The sequence below is a fragment of the Hyaena hyaena genome, unplaced genomic scaffold (assembly GCF_003009895.1).
Source record: "Hyaena hyaena isolate Hyena2069 unplaced genomic scaffold, ASM300989v1 scaffold_1478, whole genome shotgun sequence".
Lineage (NCBI taxonomy): Eukaryota > Metazoa > Chordata > Mammalia > Carnivora > Hyaenidae > Hyaena > Hyaena hyaena.
In genome coordinates, this window is record NW_024082111.1 from 184247 (window position 1) to 207116 (window position 22870).

The 22870-nt window shown below is 37.9% G+C and overlaps 1 protein-coding gene across 1 annotated transcript; it reads left to right on the top strand.

The window, feature by feature from the left end:
- The first annotated feature begins 36 nt into the window (after window positions 1–36).
- On the top strand, window positions 37–18149 carry CUNH11orf54 (chromosome unknown C11orf54 homolog). Its single transcript, XM_039223877.1, has 10 exons — window positions 37–186; window positions 2083–2149; window positions 3033–3183; window positions 5792–5890; window positions 9144–9217; window positions 9380–9481; window positions 10421–10597; window positions 11801–11950; window positions 16843–16959; window positions 17898–18149. The coding sequence occupies exons 3-10, from the start codon at window positions 3129–3131 to the stop codon at window positions 18069–18071; spliced, it is 948 nt and encodes a 315-aa protein (XP_039079808.1). The 5' UTR covers window positions 37–186; window positions 2083–2149; window positions 3033–3128; the 3' UTR covers window positions 18072–18149.
- The last annotated feature ends 4721 nt before the right edge of the window (window positions 18150–22870 follow it).

Consider the following 22870-nt stretch of genomic DNA (forward strand, 5'->3'; position numbering starts at 1 on the left):
GGCGGGGCCTGAACGCCTTAAAGCGGAGGAGGGTTGACAGATGGAATCCTCGAGGTTCAGGAGTCAGCTTGCTTACGGAACCCGACAAATATGTGGAATAGCCGAGAACTTTTCGGCAAATAGGGTGAAGCAAACGGAGTGGATGTGAACTGCGAAGAGGCAGCCAGTCAGCCTGATCTGTTTCTGGTATCTCGTATTTGCTGAGCCGCCGTCTGGTTTTCTAAAGCCTGGGGCAGGGGGAGGAGGGGGTGCGTGGAGTTGAGTGTGGTGTCTGCTGTGTTTTGTCAGGTCTACTTCTGTCTTCAGTTGGGGCGCCTGGGTGGCTTAGTCGGTTAAGCGTCCGACTTTCGCTTAGGTCATGATCTCACGGTTCGTGGGTTCGAGCCCCGCGTCGGGCTCTGTGCTGACTGCCAGCTCGGAGCCTGGAGCCTGTTTCAGTCTGTGACTCCCTCTCTCTCTGACCCTCCCCTGCTCACGCTGTCTCTCTCTCTCTCTCCTAGAAATAAATAAAACATTAAAAAAAAAAAAGAAATCTCTTCTGTGTGAAACTGCGACAGGCTCCTGCTTTGACCGTAACTCAAAATGTGTAACCTTTGTACTGGAAGCCAGTGTTACTCCATAGCACACCCCGTTCCCCTCTCCACCTTTGGATTTGTTTTGTTAGCTCACTCTTTCCCTCCAAACTGAGGGTCAGCCTCCAGCTGGGCGACGTGTCGCAAGAGACACCAGCGGTGGATTGTTTTTTTCTTCTGGGTTTTTGACTTAGTTCTCTGAAAGGCAACTGAGTGTTAAAACTTTAAACTAGTCTAGTTTGGTGGGTTTTTTTCTCCTAAAGCCATGACCTGGGTCGAAGTCAAACGGTTAGTGACATGAGCCACCCAGGTGCCCCCTGTATCAAAATTTTTGGGGGTGGCTCGGTCAGTTCAGCATCCGATTTCAGCACAGGTCATGATCTCGCGGTCCGTGGGTTCGAGCCCCGCTCTGGCTCTATGCTAGCAGCTTGGAGCCTGGAGCCTGCTTCAGATTCTGTGTCTCCCTCTCTCTGCCCCTCCCCTGTTCTCTCTCTCTCTCTCTCTCTCTCTCTCTCTCAAGAAAAAAAAATTAACTTTAAAAAAAAGAATTTTTCTAACCCCTTTATCTCATCACTCCCAACGCCAACCTCCCACATAAACACTTAGACACACACTACCACACTGCCTTCTGGACTGCTGACTAACCTGAAGTTCTACATTTCCAAACTAGTTATTCAGCTGTAGCCTCCCGGGTTTGGACTTTGTTTCTGTTTTGATGAGGAAAGGAAAAAAAACAAACAACTGACCCTTTAAAGATAGTACAAAGTGTAAAATTAGGATTGTATTTGAATTTAAACTTGTCTTTATTATTCCTACAAGGAATACCTGGAATGCTTTTATTTTCCTTATTATAAATATAGTATTGAGCAAATTTTGATATGTTCTTAATTATCACTTGCTGCTTTCTGATAAAGAAAACATAAGATGTTAACATTTGGAAAGTCTAGGTGTGTATTTTCTGTCCATCCGAAGTTAATTTCCAAAGAAAAAGTTAAAATGTCTCATTCCTGAACAATTATGGATTGATCAACTGAAAAACATGCTTGAGATCACTGAAATACGATGATATAGGACTTGGGGCCCATTATCAACAGTTTATATTTTATTTGGGAGACTAGATTATGCATATCATATAAATAAAGGGTAATAAAAGTTGGTATTTGATGAAGTACTTATGTAAATATGAAGTCCTACCTGTATGCGATAGCATGTTTGTGGAGGATATGATGTTTGAAATTATCATCAAAACCAGAAACCCAGTTTCTAAGAAACCTGTGAGTCTTTAGAAAATTTAAAAAAAAAAAAAAATGGGGGTGGATTTTTCAAGTGATGTTGAAAGACCACCTTCCACATACTAAGAAAGCCTGTATCAGGCTGTTGAGATTAATAATTAATGAGGTGTCCCATTAACAATTTTAATGAGAATCTGAATAGTGCCTGTATTCTTTGTTGCAGTTGGTCTAGAGAGGGACTCCCTGCCCACCTTACGTTATTTTTGCTTGGGTTTTAGGGGTTTTTTTCTTCATTTAATTTGCTTCCTCTGCTTGCACACTTCATCTCCTGAACTCTTTTTTAAGGTAAGATACTAATCTCTGTGTATATATGTCTACTTATTGTAAAAGATACTAAGCATATATATTTAAAACATCAAACTATAATCAGGTTAGAATAATTGAACGTTAAAGCTGTTGACCAGGGGGCGCCTGGGTGGATCAGCCTGTTAAGCGTCAGACTTCAGCTCAGGTCATGATCTCATGGTTCAGTTTGTGGGTTTGAGCCCCACATCGGGCTCTGTGCTGACAGCTAGCTCAGAGCCTGAAACTTGTTTCAGATTCCCGTGTCTCCCTTTCTCTCTGAGCCTCCCCTGCTCACGCTGTCTCTCTCTCTCAGAGATAAATAAAACATAAAAAAAAAAAAAATTTTTTTTAAAAGCTGTTGACCAAGAAAGTATGTTTATTTGTAAGTGAAAGTAATAATTTGAATTTCAGTAGCTACTCAGTTGCAGAATTTGCACTTTTCTTAGTAATTTAAATTTTCTTTTGTAAAAGTGATAGTCTAAGAAACGTGTTTAATTTTTAGCCTATGTGGTCAAATATAGAAAACACAATTTATCCATGAGAGAATTCCTTGAGCGGCTTATACTGTTATCTATAACCAATTGAATAGTTATTTGTAGGCCTTAAAAACTACTTTTTGCTTCAAGACCTATATTCCTTAGACCAGCCATTAGAAAACTCCGTGTTAAATCCACATCTATGACTAAAGAATCACGTGCCTTCTTGGTTTGGCATTTCCCCTTGTCTATTTGAAGTGTTGACTGTTTTAAGAATCAGTATTTTAAAAAGGTCATTTCTTCCTTGGAATATTAAACTAGAAGCTGTGGTTGCCTTTCCGTGAGGAAAGAAACCCAAATGCCCTCTGCCCTTTTTGTATAACTGAACTCTTAGTGTTCTTTTTCAGAGCAACAGCTGTTCATTCTTCATGTAGGGGAAACTCTTGTGACCATTAGCCTCCCATAGCTTGGCGCCTGTGTCCTTGCACCTCAAGAAGAAAGAAATGGCTTGTGCTGAGTACTCTTTTCACGTGCCAAGTCTTGAGGAGCTTGCTGGAGGTAAGTACAATACTAACTTTGAGGGTTTTTAAATTATTCTAAGGAAGAAAAATTAAAAATAAAAATATTGTAAGGCATAAATTGTACAATAGTATTTTCGATGCAGAAATTTCATTTTCCTTTATAGTGTCTCTTCTGTACTATTTTTATTGAGAAAGTCCAAAATTATGCCCCTCCAAAAAAAAACTAAACTCACCACTTGAAGATTCTTGGTAAGATACCAACTTTACAGAGTGAAAATGAATATAGTAATCCAATATTTAAGTGTGTGATGCCCAAAAAGTCACACCATTTTAACTTTTACTAGTTACAATATTCTTTAAGTATGAAATCTGTGATATATTAATCATGTTCTTAACATTAGTACTTTTTCCCCTTCTTCTGTTATGATAGACTGCCAATGAACTTGCTTAGATTTTCTGTCAGTATATATTTTTATGCACTTCCCCTTGTTCAAACAGGAATTTAAGGCAGCTTTGCAAGATTAGGTGGGGTGACAGATAAGAAAAAGAAAGTAAAACTAGGAATATGAAATGAAGCCAGAAACAGTACTAACCCAAAACTATATAGTCTGTCAGAAAGCTAACATTTGATTTATGGCCTTTAGATTGTATTCTGGTGGTAACTATAACCTACCCTTACTTTTCAAAGTGCACCCATCCTGATAGTTCATCTGTCTTCCTGATTAAGGTAGAAGTCAAGAAGCATACTCAGGTTTTGTTTGGTTGTGACTCTCTTCTTCTGACCTTCCTATTTTTTCCTCAATTGGATGGCACCAGTTGAGCCATCCAGGTGCCTCTGTGTCTGTGTTTCTATATGTTCTTTCTATAGGTACAGGATATTTTCAGTACAAAATAGAAATGAATCTAAGTTTTTTGACTTAAAATTTACTTTCAATTTTACATAAAATCCTATAGTAAGAATTTGGTCTCTTTGTAATCAGTAAAAAATAGATTTAACTATATTTCCACATGCTGAAATCTTATAATTTATACATTCATTAGCCTGCTAATTAATAAATTAGCTCTAAATTTATTTAGAACTAAACTAAATTCATTAGTTTAGGTAGGGGAATTTTCCAGGCAATTTGGTTTCTGTTTTCATATAGATAAAAGATGTGGTATAGAATGTCTGTATGGCTAGATTAGGATGACTTCATGTTTTGGAAATGGCTGATTCTACAAAACTTAAACTAATGGCTGACACTACTATGAGAGAAATACTTATGGAAACTTTCCATCCTTAGAAGTACATTGCTCCTGGAGCACCTAGGTGGCTCAGTCAGTTAAGTGTCCAACTTCAGCTCAGGTCATGATCTCACGGTTCATGGGTTCAAGCCCCGCTTCAGGTTCTGCATTGACAGCTCAGAGTCTGGAGCCTGCTTTGGATTCTGTGTCTCCCTCTATCTCTGCTCCTCCCCTGTTCATGCTCTGTCTCTGTCTCTCAAAAATAAATAAACATTAAAAAAAAAAACAAAAACCTGGCTAGCCTCTTCTTAGCTCTTAACCTTAAAAAAAAAAAAAAAAGTATATCGCTCCTAGCTTTATAACTTTGAAATATGTTTCCTTTTTTCCTTCTTTTATTGAGTTATAACATGTCTGCAGTAAAGCACACTAATCTTAAGTGTTACATCTTGATGGATTTTAACATGCTACATCCATGTCGCTATCACCCAGACTGAGATATAAAATATTTCTGGCATTCCAGAAGATGCCATCAGTTATTTAGCCAGTCACTATCTCTACCCAAAGAGGTAACCACTATTCTGACTTCTGTCACCTTAGACGAGTTGCCCGATTTTGAAGTCTGTGTAAGCGAAGTCATATAATCTCTTTTGTGTCGTACTTCTTTTGCTCAACATTTCCTCTTCAAGTGTTAATGAAGTTGTTACATGTAATTGCTTACTTTCTAACAGTTTAAAATATATACATTTCAATAGGTCTTTGGAATTCTGTCCCCAAAAGGAAAGTAGTCCTCACCTTAGTGCAGTGTTTAAATCTCTACAGATTATAGTGATTTTGATAGAGGGTATTTGTGTTTAATTATATTGTGATTAATTGTGTGTCTAATGTCTAATTATATTCATTAACAAGACCTTGTGATTAATTGTGTGTCTAATGTCTAATTATATTCATTAGTAAGACCATTTCCCTCTCTCTCTTTTTTTTTTTTTTAATGTTTGTTTATTTTTGAGAGACAGGTGAGTGGGGAACAGAGAGAGAGGGAGACACAGAAATCTGGAGCAGGCTCCAGGCTCCAAGCTGACAGCACAGAGTCCTATGTGGGCCTCAAACCTGAGAACTGTGAGATCATGACCTGAACCCAAATTGGACACTTAGCCAACTGAGCCACCCAAGCACCCCTTGCTGTTTTTTTTTTTTTAATTATAGTAAGCCCTGTACCCAACATGGGGCTTGAACTCGTGACCCCAAGATCAAGAGTCCCTCGCTCTACCAACTGAATGAGTCCCCTCCCCTTGCCCTCTCCCTGCGCTGCCTTTTAATTATACAAATTTAGACTGCGAGCATGATATCCAAAATGTTGAGGAAAGATTTGATATATGGTGGCAAAGTTTTATCTGATGTTAACCCTTCTCCTTGTCTGTCAGTTCTGCAGAAGGGGCTCAAGGATAACTTTGCTGATGTCCAGGTGTCTGTGGTCGACTGCCCTGATTTGACTAAGGAGCCATTTACCTTTCCTGTAAAAGGTAAACAGTTTTTGCAGTTCACTTTTTTCCGTCCCGATCTTATTCTGAAACCAGAATTATTATGAAGGGTTGTCTTAAATTATCTACAAATAAAAGATATTGTTCCAAAGTTTAAGACTAAATTGTGCTGAATTTCTGTGCAGTTTTCTTAAATTGAGCAGATTTCATTTTATTCCTTTGTGAGAAAATACTGTTTTATGCATTTGTTATTTTCATGGGTTATATCATCAATATTCATTAGGCTAGAATCCTTGGTATCACATAAGAGTTTTGTTTTTAACTGTTGGAGTGACTGTTAAGGAAATGTAAATTTTTCAGTTTTTATTTATTTATTCAAGACCGGGAGAAATATTAAATGCCTTGTATTTGAGTCATTTGTAAATACTTACTTGCCTAGTGATCATCCAGCCAATGTTTAAAGTAAGAAGTAAATATAAATATTTACAAATGTAATATAACTTGTATGATAAATAAACACCTATATTCAGTGTCTTAATTTTGACAGTAACACTGCAAAGTATGTGCTCACCCCAGTCTAGAGATGAGAAGACTGAAGCTCAGAGAGGCTAGGCAAGACCAACAGTAGTCATAATCAGGATTCAAATCCAAATCTGTTTTGAAAGTCCGACCTTCTCCCATTGTACCCTATTATAATGAGGAATTTGGAGATAAACACTCACACTGCCTCTTTGATTATGTTACTGACATGTTTGTTAAAAAGTCATTTTACACAGAAGTCCTGGACTCTGCTTCTCTCTCTGCCATGTACAGATTTCATTACCCTAAAGTAAGCCAAATAATGTATTTGGGCTTCAGATATATTAAAATGAAGAGATTTGGCTTTCATGTTCCTTCTGGGTCTTTCCAGCTTAAACAGTCGTTGATTTTAAGTATACTTGTACATTCTCGAAGTCTTCTGTACCAGAGGATTATAATATATTCTCCCCACTAAATAAGTAGTTAATTAAAGTAAAATTAAAAAATTAGAAAACACAGAAGAGTACAAGGAAAAGAAAAAGTGATTAATTTTAATTCTGTCATCCAAAGAGGTTTCTAGCCAATAAATTGTAAGCCTTTAAATTGCAACACTAAGGAAGCTAGATATGTACATATATATTACTGATCTTTCACAAACGTTAGGTACTTTCTATATAAACTGGTGTGACTGAAGTCACCAATGACTTTGGTATGTTTACTAGTATTACTTGGTTTCTCACATACTTTGTAGTATTCGGCCATCACTGCCTGACATTCTCTCTCCCCTTAGTTCTCTCTCCTCTCTTCGTGACTCTTTCGCCTTTTCTTCCTTGGTGCCTTTCCTACATCCATGATGTCTTTCTTCCTCTGCTGGCAGGCTCTTAAATTCTGACACTTTCTAGAATTCTTTCCTCAACCTCTTCTTACTCTGTACAGTCCCTCTGCACTTTTCCATCTACTCCTGTGATTTCAAATTACTGTTGAGATACAGGAACTTGAAATCTGCACATCTTACCTAGCTGGGTCTTTCTCTCTTTCTTGGCTGTAGATCACTTAATTCCAGCTGTCCACAGGGCACCTCCACCTATTGATGCTAAGGACAACTTGAGGTCAGCATGTCTAAAAGTTAGCATATTCCATCACTATACTCTCCCTTGTCCTCTTTCTTAATCTACTCTTCTCCATCTCTACAGTCCCCATTTTTAGCTCATTACTTGTCTTTTCCCGGGACTACTAAAACGGTCCGTTAATGGTTTCTTTAAATTTCAGCATTATGGGGCGCCTGGGTGGCTTAGTCGGTTGAGCGTCCGACTTTCGCTCAGGTCATGATCTCGCGGTTCGTGGGTTCGAGCCCCGCGTCGGGCTCTGTGCTGACTGCCAGCTCAGAGCCTGGAGGCTGTTTCAGTCTGTGACTCCCTCTCTCTCTGACCCTCCCCTGCTCACGCTGTCTCTCTCTCTCTCTCCTAGAAATAAATAAAACATTAAAAAAAACAAAACAAAAATAAATAAATAAATAAATAAATTTCAGCATTACTATCACTTATGAGACAGACTCTTATCCACGAGTAATTTCTTCCAATGATCCCATGGAAGATACTTCTAAAATCCCTAATTATAAATGCAATCTATAAAACTTTTGTACATCTGCCTTCTGTGTAGCTAAAGAAATAGCTGTATGTATACTTTATTTTGTGATATTGTTAGTATAAAACTGACAAGGCTATTTTTTTTCAAATGAAAAGACAATTATTTTCCACTTTATGTTAAAAAAAAAAAAAAAGAAGGTGCCTTTCCCAAATTGTGTCTAGTCCTGTACCTGTGATGTTAATTAAAAGTGTAAGTAGATAGTTCCCAATATCTGGTGGCATCTGCATGGTGGCTCAGTTGGTTGGGCATCCGACGTCATCTCAGGTCATGATCTCACAATTCATGGGTTTGAGCCCCACATCAGGCCCTGTGCTGACAGCTCAGAGCCTGTTTCAGATTCTGTGTCTCCCTCTCTCTCTGCGCCTCCCCTGCTCATGCCCTGTCTCCCTCTGTCTCGAAAATAAATAAACATGAAAAAAATTTTTTAGAAAAGTTCCCAACATCTGAAGTTATCTCTAATTAATTACATTTCTATAAACAACTTTGACAAGAGGCTGTCCCAATATGGATTTCTTAAAGAACTAATATTCTATCAAAGCAAAATATTTTATATTAAAGTACAATTTTAGCCAACTCCCTCTCCACCAAAGGAACAGAGTTTTTAAAAAAAAATTTTTTTTAATGTTTATTTATATTTGAAAGAGAGAGCACAAGTCAGGGAGGAGGAGAGAGAGGGAGAAAGAATCCAAAGCAGGCTCCAGACTCTAAGCTGCCAGCACAGAGCCTGACATGGGGCTCGAACACACAAGCAGTGAGATCATGACCTGAGCCAAAGTCAGATGCTTAACTGACTGAGCCACCCAGGCGCCCCAAAAGCACAGATTTTTAAGGGAATAGATCATTACAGACTAGTTGTAGAAATCTCATCCTATCTAAATTTTGGCTTCAATTCTAGCCCTTGCTCTATTGTCAACTTTCTGTCTCCTTTATGTTTGATGATAACAGTATTAGAAGTACGAGTAGTTAGAATAGGATAGGTATCATAGCTATTTTCATCTTTCAATCCCTACTATTTGTGAAACTATTAGAATGGAAAAGTTATGTACTCTTAATAAACTAAATTAGTGCCTTCTGGCATTTTATACCTAAGTGAGAGGTTTGCCTACTTTTAAAATTACTTTTTTTTTAGGCATCTGTGGGAAAACTAGAATTGCAGAAGTAGGAGGGGTGCCTTACTTATTGCCTCTTGCAAATAAAACAAAAGTAAGTGAACTTTTACTTTTCACATTCCCATGAAGATTATAAGAAGTTGAGTTGATTCATCTTCTTATTATTAGTACATCCATTGACCAGTGTGGACTCAGTCAAAAAAAGTAAAGATTTGTATAAGTTATGATTTAAATAATATTTTTTCTTCTTGTGTAGGTTTATGACGTAAATAAGATTGCAAAAGAGATTAAGCTTCCTGGAGCTTTTATTCTTGGAGCAGGAGCAGGCCCATTTCAGACTCTTGGGTTCAATTCTGAGGTCAGCATACGTGTAATTATTTTTTTTTAATTTTTTTATTATTTAATTTTTTTATTTCATCGATTTGACATTTGGTTTACCTATTTTTCTTCTATTGCCCTACCAGAAAGTCTACTTTCTGAATGAATTATAAGTGGTTGATACCATCTTTCTTTACAGATTTGATCTTGTTTGATACAGATTTGGACTATAACACATGTTCCGCTGTAATGGAGCACCAGCCTCTAATTTCAGATTTTCTAGAATATACACTCTGTGTGAGAGGAGCCTAATGTCCTGATGTGGTCTGCTGAGGACGCTGGATTGTGCAGGATTTTAATGCTTATCCACCATAGAATTCCTACCTTCACTGTAAATCTTTCCTTTTGATATGAAAGCAGCTTTTGATCAGAAGATGAATGGAATATTTAATGATTCTCAAATATTCCCTCTTTTAGACTAAATAGCAAGGAACTACTCCAGTGGTATAATGATTCTTTACAAAAGATACTATCTATTACTGTGTGTGTTAGTGTGTTTACAACATAAAAACACTCTTCACATCTCTAGACTAGAAAAGTCAAAGACCTCTTAAGTCTGCCCATTCCTGCACCTCTTGAGATGTGACCATTACTCAATAGTCATACAAGGTTCTTTTGTAGAAAGTGTAATATAATTTACCTAATGTCCAAGATAGAAAAAATGTCTAAAATTTAAAGCCCAATTTACAAGGGTATTGGAACACTGTAAGAAATACTGTAAACATTTTATAAAATGTTTTTTTCAATTTTTTGGTGTTTATAAATCTTCAACATTTTGAACGTAAAATTAAATATTCCATACTTCATATTTTCTTAATAGGTCCTGAAATAAAATATCTTAAGGATACTCAAGATATTCTCTTTGCATATTGATGTCAGGAATGACTGATTTACTCTTCTTATTTACTCTTATTTTCAGTTTATACCGGTTATTCAAACAGAAAGTGAACACAAATCCCCAGTAAATGGAAGCTACTTCGCCCGTGTTAACCCTGCAGATGGAGGGTGCCTGCTCGAGAAATACAGTGAGAAATATCACGATTTTGGGTGTGCATTACTGGCTAATCTTTTTGCCAGTGAGGGCCAACCTGGAAAGGTGATTTTTTGTTCACAAAAACACAGTATTCTCCAGAAGTTCTCAGCTAAAAATTTGAACTTGTACTGCCAGATATACAGTTTTCTTAAGAAAAGTCAAAACTAGCAAAGTCAAATTTCTTTGAATAAGCCAGTTATTAAAGATTCAGAGAATACTACAGACAAGTTGAAAGTCTTTTTTTTTTTTTAATGTTTTTATTTATTTTTGAAAGAGAGAGAGACAACGTGAGCAGGGGAGAGTCAGAGAGGGAGACACAAAATCCAAAACAAGCCCCAGGCTCTGAGCTAATTGTCAGCACAGATCCTGATGAGGGCTCGAACCCACAAACCGCGAGATCATGACCTGAGCCAAAGTTAGACGCTTAACCGACTGAGCCACCCAGGCACCCCTGAAAGTCTTATTTAAAACTGTGGTGAAGAATACTTAGTAACCAATACCTTGTTTTCTGAGGAATAAAAGGTAGTCATATTCATGTGCAGAGTGAGTCACAGCTGAAATAGATAATGCCTGCGTGCAGTTCCTATGTAGGTAATTTGTTCATTACTGATTGATCAGACATTGGTTAAGCTAGACAGAAATGGCGGTAGCAAAATCTTACAGCAAGAAAGAGGTAAGAAAAATTAATGCCTCACTTCATATTTGCTTCCTGTTAGAACACAAAAAGATCATTTCAATGTTAGCAGTTGTGAGAACTCTCAGGTTTTCAAATAGAGGGAGCTGCTTCAGCTACTTTGAGAAGCCAGGTAGTGAAGTAAAAAGACCTAATTAAGTGGAGGTAACACAAGTCCAGAATTTTAAGGGAAGGGAGAACAGGTAATCATTTCTCCTCGCTTCTAAATTACTAGAGGTTAACCCTTTAAGACAGGAATTCTCAACCTTTTGTCACTTTAACATGTAAATGATAAGTATCTCTAGAGCTCAATGGAGGACTTTGCTATAACTCTCTCTGTCCAAGAAAACATGAATAAGACTTACTAGAGTAAATGATAACTCATCCTGTGTGTGTGTGTGTACACAGTGATACAATATGTATCATTGATCAAGACAGGATTGAGATACCTCGGCTCAACTCCTATGTGTGTGCTCCAAGCAAACAAGTGAATATTTGCTTAATGGCATTAGATCATATGTTTCACTTGGATAGTTATTCACATAAAATTTTGCAGCTTAGAACAATGGTATGCGTATTTGTATCCTCTCTAGGTCATTGAGGTGAAAGCCAAAGGAAGAACTGGAAAACTTAACTTTGTGACTTGTATGAGACAAACTCTTGAAAAACATTATGGAGATAAGCCTGTAGGCATGGGAGGTACTTTCGTAATTCAGAAGGGAAAAGCGAAGACTCATATAATGGTAAGGGTCTTTGTGTACCTGTGTATATGGGTATGTACGTGCACATATTTAAGGTCTTGAGATTTTTAAAAAATTTTTTTATGTTTTTATTTATTTTTGAGAGAGACAGGCACGAGCAGGGGAGGGACAGAAAGAAAGGGAGATACAGAATCTGAAGACAGGCTCCAGGCTCTGAGCTAGCTGTCAGCACAGAGTCCAATGGAGGGCTCAAACCCACAAACCGTGAGATCATGACCTGAGCCGAAGTTGGATGCTTAAACAACTGAGCCACCCAGGCACTCCAAGATCTTGAGATTTTTTTAATATACATTGAGAAACCTTAAAATACCCTGAATGCTTTTACTATGATTGTATTAATTTTATTTATTTATTTAATCCTTTTAAAATTTTTTTAATTTTTATTATTTTTTTTAATCAAGTCCTTTTTATTTAAAAAAATTTTTTTTAATGTTTATTTAGTTTTGAGAGAGAGACACAGAGTCAGAGAGGGGGAGGGTCAGAGAGAGAGAGAGAGACACAGAATCTGAAGCAAGCTCCAGGCTCTGAGCTGTCAGCACAGAGCCCGACGTGGGACTCAAACCCATGAACTGTGAGATCATGACCCAAGCTGAAGTTGCCCACTCAGTCGACTGAGCCACCCAGGTGCCCCAATCCTTTTTTTTTTTTAAGTTTATTTCTTTTATTTTGAGAGAGAAAGAGAGCGATTAGGAGAAGGGCAGAGAGAGAAGGAGAATTAAGAATCCCAAGCAGGCTCCACACTCAGTGGAGAGCCCAACACAGGGCTCAGTCTCACAAACCATGAGGTTATGACCTGAGTGGAAATCAACAGTTGGACACTTACCTGACTGAGCCACCCAGGTGCCCCGTGTGTTACTTTAAAACTTAATTGACAGACAATACTGTAAATCATACTGTAAGATAGTATCTAACTAGAGTTCTATATTTATGTTAATATATTGGAAGTTTCTTTGTGTTTTTAAGATATAGATAGATGTGAGTATAAGCCTTAGAAATGGATTATCATTTTTTTTTGGATTATCATTTTTACTGCCAGAATCCCAAACTCCGTATGTAGACTTTGCTATCCAGATGGTTGTGGTTTTGGGGAAAGCACTCATTATGAGAATTATAAACTTATGGGCTAATTATATAAGTTTATGAGACAGTAAGGATGGAATACCGTATGAAGCAAGACCCAGGGCATTCTAGTGCTAAAATAATTTTTTGTAGGTAAGTGAATGAATGAAGTGTAAAAGTAACTACAACTTAATCTCCTTTTCATTTTATCACTAAACTCATCAAAAATGTTTGGGTTTAATGTTTTTTATCCTGATAATTTTAAATGGCAAGTCAGCTGATTTTGCAAAGAAAGACACAACATTTATGAAACTACTTAGTTTTCCAAACTGTTAAAAAACAGAATCATAGATAAACCTATTTGTAAATGCCAAATAATTACAGGAATTTTAAAAACTCAAGTACACAATACTTTATTATTAACTATGAGCATACCTCGTACTATTGTGTTTCACATTACTGCATTCACGGATACTGCATTTTTCATACATTGGTTTGTGGCAACACTGCATCGAGCAAGTCTTTTGGCACTAGTTTCCCAACAGCCTCTGCTCACTTCCCATCTCTGGGTCACATTTTGGTAATTCTCACAATATTTCAAACTTTTTCATTATTATATTTGTTATGGCGATCCATCATCAGTGATCTTTGATGTAACTATTGTAATTGCTTTGGGGTGCTACAAACTGCACCCATGTAAAATTAGCAGCTTAATAAATGTTGGTATGTTTTGACTTTTCCACCAACCGGCCATTCCCCTGTCTCTCTCCGTCTCCTCAGGCCTCCCTATTCCCTGGGACACAACAATATTGAAATTAGGCCAGTTACTAACCCTACAGTGGCCTCTCAGTGTTCCAGTGAAAGGAAGAATCACACATCTCTCACTTTAAATTAAAGACTAGACACGATTAAACTTAGTGAAGCAGGCAGGTCAAAAGCCAAGGAAGACCAAAAGCTAGACCTCTCACCCAAATAGCCAAGGTGTGAATGCAGAGGAAAAAGCCTTGATGGAGAAAATTAGAAGTGTTACTCCATTGAATCCACAAATGGTAAGAAAGTGAAAATAGCCTTATTGCTGATATGGAGGAAGTTTTAGTGGTCTGGATGGAAGATCATGCCAGCCATAACAGTCCCTTAAGCCAAAGCCTAATCCAGAGCAAGGCCCTTCTTCCATTCTATGAAGGCTGAAAGGGGTGAGGAAGTTGCAGAAGAAAAGTTTGAAACTAGCAGAGGTTGGTTCATGAGGTTTAAGAAAAGAAGCTGTCTCCATAACATAGAAGTGCAAGGTGAAGCAGCAGATGCTGATGTAGAAGTTGCAGCAAGTGATCCAGACTGAGCATGTTTTCATGAGTACTAACATCGCATCCATTCTGCAGCCCATGGATCAAGGAGTAATTTCAACTTTCAGGTTTTATTATTGAAGAAATACATTTTAGGGGCACCTGGGTGGCTCAGTTGGTTAACCATCCAACTTTGGCTCAGGTCATGATCTCATGGTTCATGGGTTCGAGCCCTACATTGGGCTTTGTGCTGACAACTCGAAGCCTGGAGCCTGCTTTGGATTCTGTCTTCCTCTCTCTGCTCCTCCCCCGCTGGTGCTCTGTCTCTCTCTCTCAAAAATAAACATTAAAAATTTTTAAAAAATACATTTCTTAAGATTATAGCTGCCATAGAAATATGGCAGCTCAGGGCAAAGTCGATTGAAAACCTGGAAAGGATTCACCAGTCTAGATACTATTAAGGACATTTGTGATTCATGAGAAGAGATCAAAATATCAACATAAATAGGAGTTTGGATGAATTTGATTACAATTCCCATAGATGACTTTGAGGGATTCAATTAAGTGGAGGAATTAACGGCAGATGTGGTAGAAACAGCAAGAGAACTAGAATTAGAAGTGGAGCCTGAAGGTGGGACTAAGTTACTGCACTCTCATGATTAAACCTGAACAGATGAGGAGTTGCTTCTTATGGATGAACAAGGAAAGTGGTTTCTTGAGGTCGAATCTGCTGGTGAAGATGCTGTGAAGCTTGTCTCCTTTATAGCGCAGACATTTGTAATTTGATGTAGTCCCACTTATTTATTATTCCCTTTGTTGCGCCTGTACTTTTGATGTCATGTGCAAGAAATTGTGGTGAAAATCCTATGACCTGAAACTTTTCCTTTAAGTTTTCTTCTCAGTTTTATATTTTATTATTATTTTTTAAATGTTTTTTATTTATTTCTGAGAGAGAGAGAGACAGTGTGAGCAGGGGAGGGTCAGAGAGAGAAAGAGACACAGAACTGAAGCAGGCTCCAGGTTCTGAGTTAGCTGTCAGCACAGAGCCCAATGCGGGGCTCAAACCCACGAACCGTGAGATCATGACCTGAGCTGAAGTCGGACGTTTAACTGACTGAGCCACCCAGGCGCCCCCCTCAGTTTTATATTTTAGCTCTTATAGCTAGGTCTTTGATCCATTTTGAGTTCATTTTTGTACATGTATAAATTAAGAGTTCAACTTCCCTCTCTCTTTTGCACATCAATATTCATATTTCGCAGCACCATTTTTTGAAAAAGACAGTCCATTTCCATTGAATGGTCTTGACACCCTTATTGAAAATTATTTGACCATGTATGCAAGGGTTTATTTCTGGGATCTCTATGCTATTCCACTGATTTGTATGTCTGTCTTTATGCCAGTGTTACACTGTTTTGATTACTTGTAGTAACTTTGATATCAGGAATTGCTCGGTCTCCAGCTTTCTTGTTTCCCCGAAGATTGGTTTGGCTCTCCAGGGTCCCTTGAGATTCCTCATGAATTTTATGATGGATTCTTCTATTTTAACAAAAAACTTTATTGGGATTTTAATAGGGATTGCATTGAATCTTTAAGTTGCTTTTGGTAGTATTAACATCTTAACAATACTAAGTTCAATTCATGAACACAGGATATTTTTTCCATTTATCGGAGTCTTTTAAAGTATTTTAATGTTTTATTTTTGAGAGAGAGAGAACACGAGCAGGGGAGGGGCAGAGAGAGAGGGAGACACAGAATCTGAAGCAGCATCCAGGCTCTGAGCTGTCAGCAGAGAGCCCAATGTGGGGCTCAAAATCATGAACCACAAGATCATGAGCCAAAGTCAAATGCTTAACCAGTGAGCCACCCAGGTGGCCCCTTGGAGTCTTTTTAAATTTCTTTTAGCAGTGCTTTGTAATACAAGTTTTTTTGTTTTATTTTGTTCTTTGCCTCCTTAAGTTTCTTTTATTCTTTTTGATGCTTCTACCAACCTCTAATGCCTTGCTTCCCCCCCACACACACCCCTCAATATACTGGTAGCAATAATGAGATTTAAAATTAGGATGAGGATATATTTCCAGGAAAACTGAGATGCTATGAAAAAGATAGTAGAAGACTCATTCCTTCATTTCTTCATTCACGTATTTTAGCTTATACCCTTGATTGATGATCCTTTTGGGTTTTTTTTTTAATTAAAAAAATTTTTTTAATGTTTCCTTACTTTTGATAGAACACAAGGGGGACAGGAGAAGAGAGAGAGACACACACGGAATCTGAGGCAGTCTCCAGGCTCTGAGCTGTCAGCACAGAGCCCGACAAAGGGCTCAAACCCACAGACCTGAGCTGAAGTCGGTCACCCAACCGACTAAGCCACGTAGGCTGGTGATCCTTTTGAAAACTATGGTGCATAACTTGTTTTGATTCTAAAAGCAGTCAAATCTATAAGAAGGCTTAGATTTAATGTAATGAAGTTAGAAATAATTTACATTTTAATTCTCAATAATATTCTATATATTTAGAACGTTCTTTTATTGTAGCCCGCAGAATTTTCTTCCTGCCCATTGAACTCTGATGAGGAGGTGAATAAATGGTTGCACTTTTATGAGATGAAAGCTCCTTTGGTTTGTCTGCCAGTTTTTGTCTCCAGAGACCCAGTAAGTTTATGTCTGTCTTTAATATTGCAGTATAATACAGTGATCATGCTTGGGCTTTAGGATATTCTTTTAAAATTAGGTACTTTCTGTGTTGCCATTTAAAAATCAGGATAGTCTCCAGAATTATCTTGGAAGATGAGGAGGCAGTTGGCTAACACCCCTATGAGTTAGGCAGGGTAGATTGTACTTTTGAGCAACTGAAGGCACAGCTATTTTACATGACACCCAAAGTCATATTATTAAATAGTAGAATCAAGACCAGGATTCAGGTCTCCTATCGTCTTATTTGTTGCTTGTCATACTATTCCTTATATTCTAAACACTAGACACTAGAAATAGAGACCAATTCAGAGAAAGCAGCATCTACCACAATACTGACTTCTGATCCAGCGATTACATGTCTAGGAATTTATCCTTAAATATATGTGTTAAGTATGTAAAATTATTAGTTAAAAGGTTATTTATGATAGCATTACTCTAATAGAATTTGAAATAATCTAAATGTCAGTTGGGAATTAGTGGAATTGCTGTCTGTCTGCAATAGAATGCTATGTGGATGTAAAAGAAAGAAGCAGTCCTTTTATGATCTGATATACTAAGGTCTCAAGCTGTATTTTTAAATGAAGAAACCAATATTCAGAACAGTATGTACAGAGTAAAAATGTGAGTAAAAAAGTAAATATTTCTGGAAGAATATATAAGAAACTCCATAAACACTGGCTCCCTGCAAGGAAACGGGGTAAGCGGTAAAGGCAGAAGATGTAAGGACACATTTTACCAAATATATCCTTTTTCATGCTTTGAATTTTGAATTAAATTTTGTATTACTTTAAAACTAATTAAAAACCATAACAAACAAGAAGGTCTCCCCCCCCCCCTTAAACAATTCCTATCCAAAATCATTTAAATACTGACACATAGCTTGTCTGTTGTCCTAGGGCTTCGATTTGCGATTGGAGCACACCCATTGTTTTAGTCATCACGGAGAAGGTGGACACTACCATTATGACACTACCCCAGACACAGTGGACTATCTTGGATACTTCTTGCCTGCAGAGTTTCTGTATCGCATTGATCAACCAAAAGAGACCCATTCAATTGGGCGAGATTAAATCAAAGGAAAAAGAATTAAGGTTAATTAATTAACTCATTAATTGATACTAATATAAAATCCAATGGAAATGATCTTACTACTTAAATCTCATTTTTTTGGCCTTTAACTGAAAGGTATGTTAACATTTGTACTCTGTATTATCTGATATATTTGGAGATTATTAGGAACAAAGATACATAGTGAAAGTGTTCTTCATTTTTTTATTCTTTAATCACAGCAAAATCAACCTTATGTTTATACCTTGAATATAGCATGATCAGGAATCATGTGATTATTCCTACTATCTACTGGTAATAACTCATATTTATATAACATTGTTGAATTTTTCAAATTAGTTGCACAACTCCTAAGTGGATGTTCCTGGGTATTAGAAAAGTCAGCGTTGCAAATGCTGATAGTTGTTGAATCTTAATACTAAATTTAAAAAATTCATTTCAGAAATCAAAGTATACTTTTATTTTCATGGAATAAGGTAGGCAGAAGAAGCAACTTTTCCCCTTTTGGTGGGGTTGAACCATACTCAAGAGTTTGCAATTTGCCTTTCACAGACTTTGGCAAGTAGGTGGTTAGCCATGATGCCTCCTTTGTTTGGATTGCCAATTGGAAGCAGTTTGTATCTTGTTGGCTATTTGCCAGAAGGGAAAAAAAAAGCATCAAAATACAACACTTGAAGTGGGTATACTTGAACTTATAAGTGAGGCCGTTGCTACACATGACACCGTCCTTTGTGAAATGAAAAATCATACTCTTTTACTGATTGAAATTGTTGACATTTTCCTCAGTATTCTTCTTTAATAATCATTAGCCAGAAATCAGCTGTCTAATCTTAATCTTGCTAATGCTAACCATGTGCAGATTTAGGAGCTCTTTAATACCAAACACATACTAAATCTTCAAAACATATTTTTTGATTGTCGTCATTGGATATTCACAGGATTCACAGGATATAGGTCACAGGACCTATAACCTGTCCTGTGAGTGGAAATTCCTAAATGTTATTTTTATAAGAAGCACTAATCTGAAGCAAAAAATAAATAAAAATTTTATATTCACGATATGTTTCTTTTTTAACATTTATTTTTTTGAGAGACAGAGCATGATTAGGGGAGGGGCAGAAAGAGAGGGAGGAATCTGCAGCAGGCTCCAGGCTCTGAGCTGTCAGCACAGAGCCTGACGCGGGGCTCGAACTCACAAACTGCAAGATCATGACCTGAGCTGAAGTCGGACGCTTAACCGACTGAGCCACCCAGGCGTCCCATGATGTTTCTTTTTAATATCTTGCCTCCAGACAGAAAAAAATATTAGTGTTTATTGGTTTAACAAAAACATATTGGACACCTACCCTGCCCACTGGAATGTAAACTCCATGAGAGTAAGGGCTTTGTTTACCAGTATAGCACTAATGCCTTTAATAGTGCCTGGCCAAGGTAAGCACTCAATAAATATTTGCTGAATGGATGAGTGTATGGAAGACTATGCCAGATGCTTCACCAGACGTGGGGCTCTATCATTCAGTCATTTATATAGTGTGGGGAAAAATAACAATAAATAAATGTATAATATGACAGGTAGTGTTAAGTCCTATGAAGAAAAATAAAGCACAAGATAGACTGAAAAAGGAGTATGCTATTTTTTTAAAGTTTATGTACTTATTCTTGAGAGACAGGGAGAAACAGATAACGTGGGCAAGGGAGAGAGCATCCCGATGTGGATGCATGCTCCGTGCTGTCATTGCAGAGCCCAATTGTGGGGCTCAATCTCACAAACCATGAGATCATGACCTGAGCCGAAATCAAGAGTTTGCACACTTAACCACCTGAGCCACCCAGGCGCCCCTAAGGAGGATGCTGTTTTGTGGAGTCCATCCCACATGAGACAGGATGGACTCAATACCCCAATTTAGGTTTGGATGTCAAAACGGATAAAGTCACCCACACCCCAAGAGGGTATGAAAGTGTTTACTACTTGCATAATGAGGCTTTCCGGGGAAAGCAGAATAGCTCCCAAGCACGTCCAAAAATGGCCTGAGAGAACACGGAAAGGAGCCTGCTTTGGGCTTTCTATGGTAATGAACAGTTATGGCCGAGGTGATGCTTCCATATGCAGTTTAAGTTTCCCACAAGTGTCGAAGGAGCAGCCAGGCTTATCAGCTTGCTCGAATACAGAACAGAATGGGAAGAGGGAGGAGAGAGAGGCTTAACAGCTGTCAGCAGTCATACATTGAGAAATGGAATTAGATTCTTTATTACACATGCTATAGGAAAATCAGGAAAAGACTGATAAAGAGACATTTGAGGAGAGACCTGAAAGAAATGAGAAAGTGAGCCATGAAGTTACTTGGAGATACATCCTTCTTGGAGATTCAAAGGTCCAGCGGCAGGAGGGGACTTGGTATGTTTAAGAAGCAGCATGGGGTTGTTGTGAACAAAATAGGATCACCTGACTCAGCAGCTAACATGTAGTGCATGCTCTCAGAAGCAGTTTTGTAAATGCTATATATGTATTCACAAAGTTTTATGTTGATGCCATATTTATTTTAACTATCTATATCATCAACTATTGGAGGTTCTAGTCCAGAAAAGCAAACAAGAAAGGATAATGACTGAGAAAGAAGACAAACGTTTTTGACAGAAAGCGTAATTGAGTCTCAGAAAACACAAGGGAGTTTATAGTGAAATTACTAGACTGTATTCAAGAAGATTCCAAAATATAAAATCAATGTATAATGATGCATTGCATTTCTTCATACCAACAAAAAATAGTTAAAAATGTAAATTTGAAAAAGGTATCAATTATAATGCTATCAAAAGTACATAGCAATATTGTCATTTACCAAAAATTATATATAACCATCATGGAGAACATTATAAAACTGTTGAAAACTTTAAAACATGCAAAATAAATACTTACATCAAGGAAAATGCAATATCATAGAAGCATCAGAAGCCTTTCTTATCTATAAATTCAATTCAATGCCAGTCGAATGCCAGTAGGGCTTTCCATAGAACCAGTTGATTCTAAAATGTATGGGACATTGAAGGGCCAAGATAAACAAAGGCGATTTATTATGGGGGTTTTGGGGGGTTTTTTAAGTAGTTTATTGTCAAGTTGGTTTCCAACAAAGGTGATTTTCAAGACAACAAGGTCAAAGGTATTTGATACCAAAATTTATAAACTTGTTAAAGTAAGAGTGTGGTTTTGGCACAGTGATGGACAATCAAACCAATAGAATAGAAAATCATTTCCAGTTTCTGGTGAAACCTTTCATCCATTTTCTCCATTTTCATCTAACATTATTGATTAGTTATTTTAAAGTTCTTGCCTACGATCTCCAATGTTTTGGTCATCCATGGATATGTTCCTATTGTTTTAGGTTTTTATTATCAGTCATTCTTGCCTGCCTTTTTACATGTCTACAACAACTACTGCTATTATATGCTGGATACTGTGTGTCTTACATATCTTCCACCAGTGAGGGTTTCCGGGTTTCTTTTGTTAGGTAGATAAAGTGAGAGACTGATTTCCTCAATGTAATCAGAGATTAGGCTGGGCTAGCGTAGGGTTGCATTTTACTTTTTAAAGTTTATTTATTTACTTAGAGACACATGAGCGAGGGAGGGGCAGAGAGAAGGGAAGAGAGAGAATCCTAAGCAGGCTCTGAGCTGGAGCCTGACACGGGGCTCAATCCCATGACGTGAGCTGAAATCTAGAGTCGGATGCTGAAATCAAAAGTCCTATGCTTAACTGACTGAGCTCATAAATACCTGAGTCTGCAGAAGACTTCACTTGTTTTTTATACTTAAATCTTAACCCAGTTGGAATTTTTATTTATGGTGTGAGAGAGGGGAATGTAACTGGATTCTTTTCCATATGTGACAAGATTGTTGGCCTGTTCCTCCCTTTATCCACATCTCCTTCCATGTAACGCTGCAGTTTCTAAAACTGCAGAGGCTGAGAGTGTCCCTCTCCCACCCTTGACATTTAGGCTTGGCCATGGGCCATGTGATTGTTAGACAGGTCATGCAGGCAAAGCCTCCCTCTCTTACCTCTAGATCACCGTAAGAACATCTCCTGAACAGCCTGCTAGTCCAAGAAGAACGAGAGACACATGGTACAGAGTCCTCTGAAAGGCCTGTACACCTATATCTTAAAGTAGAACCCACCAGCTGAGCCCAGCCTAGATTCTGATTCTCAGGTGTGTGAGCTAACCCAGATGACATAGCAGATGCCAGGGCCAAAATGCACAAGTATGAGCACCTTAAAAAGATGAAATGTATGCCTAAAACTACTCACAGTGATGGGCACAAAATTTTAAATAAAGTATTAAAACCTTTACAAACTTATGCATAGAGTACAGTGGTTCTCAAACATGATTGTGCAAGAGATCACGATCGAACTTGCCAAAAAATAGGTCCCTCTCTTGAAAATTCACATTCCCCACCCACCTCCCACATTTTGCTTTGGTAGAGACTGACACCAGGGCCATCCTGTTTTCCTAAATACCTTAGGAAAGTCATTCAAAAACTTAAATCTATCTTAGTACAAAACTTAAAAAAAGACTCATGACTGATGTGGGGTAGTGAACAGTCAGGGAAGAATTCTTGAGATGTTTTTGGTGCAAAAAGGTGCTTTTCTTATAAAACGGGGCCAGGGTGGGGGTGCCTGGGTGGCTTAGTCGGTTAAGCGTCCGACTTTCGCTTAGGTCATGATCTCGCGGTTCGTGGGTTCGAGCCCCGCGTCGGGCTCTGTGCTGACTGCCAGCTCAGAGCCTGGAGCCTGTTTCAGTCTGTCACCCCC

Excerpts from the sequence above, each read along its gene's own strand:
- CUNH11orf54 (XM_039223877.1), top strand. The coding sequence starts at position 3,129 with ATGGCTTGTGCTGAGTACTCTTTTCACGTGCCAAGTCTTGAGGAGCTT. Across the intron at positions 5,891-9,143 it reads ATTTACCTTTCCTGTAAAAG|GCATCTGTGGGAAAACTAGA; the intron begins GTAAACAGTTTT and ends CTTTTTTTTTAG. Across the intron at positions 11,951-16,842 it reads AAGCGAAGACTCATATAATG|CCCGCAGAATTTTCTTCCTG; the intron begins GTAAGGGTCTTT and ends CTTTTATTGTAG.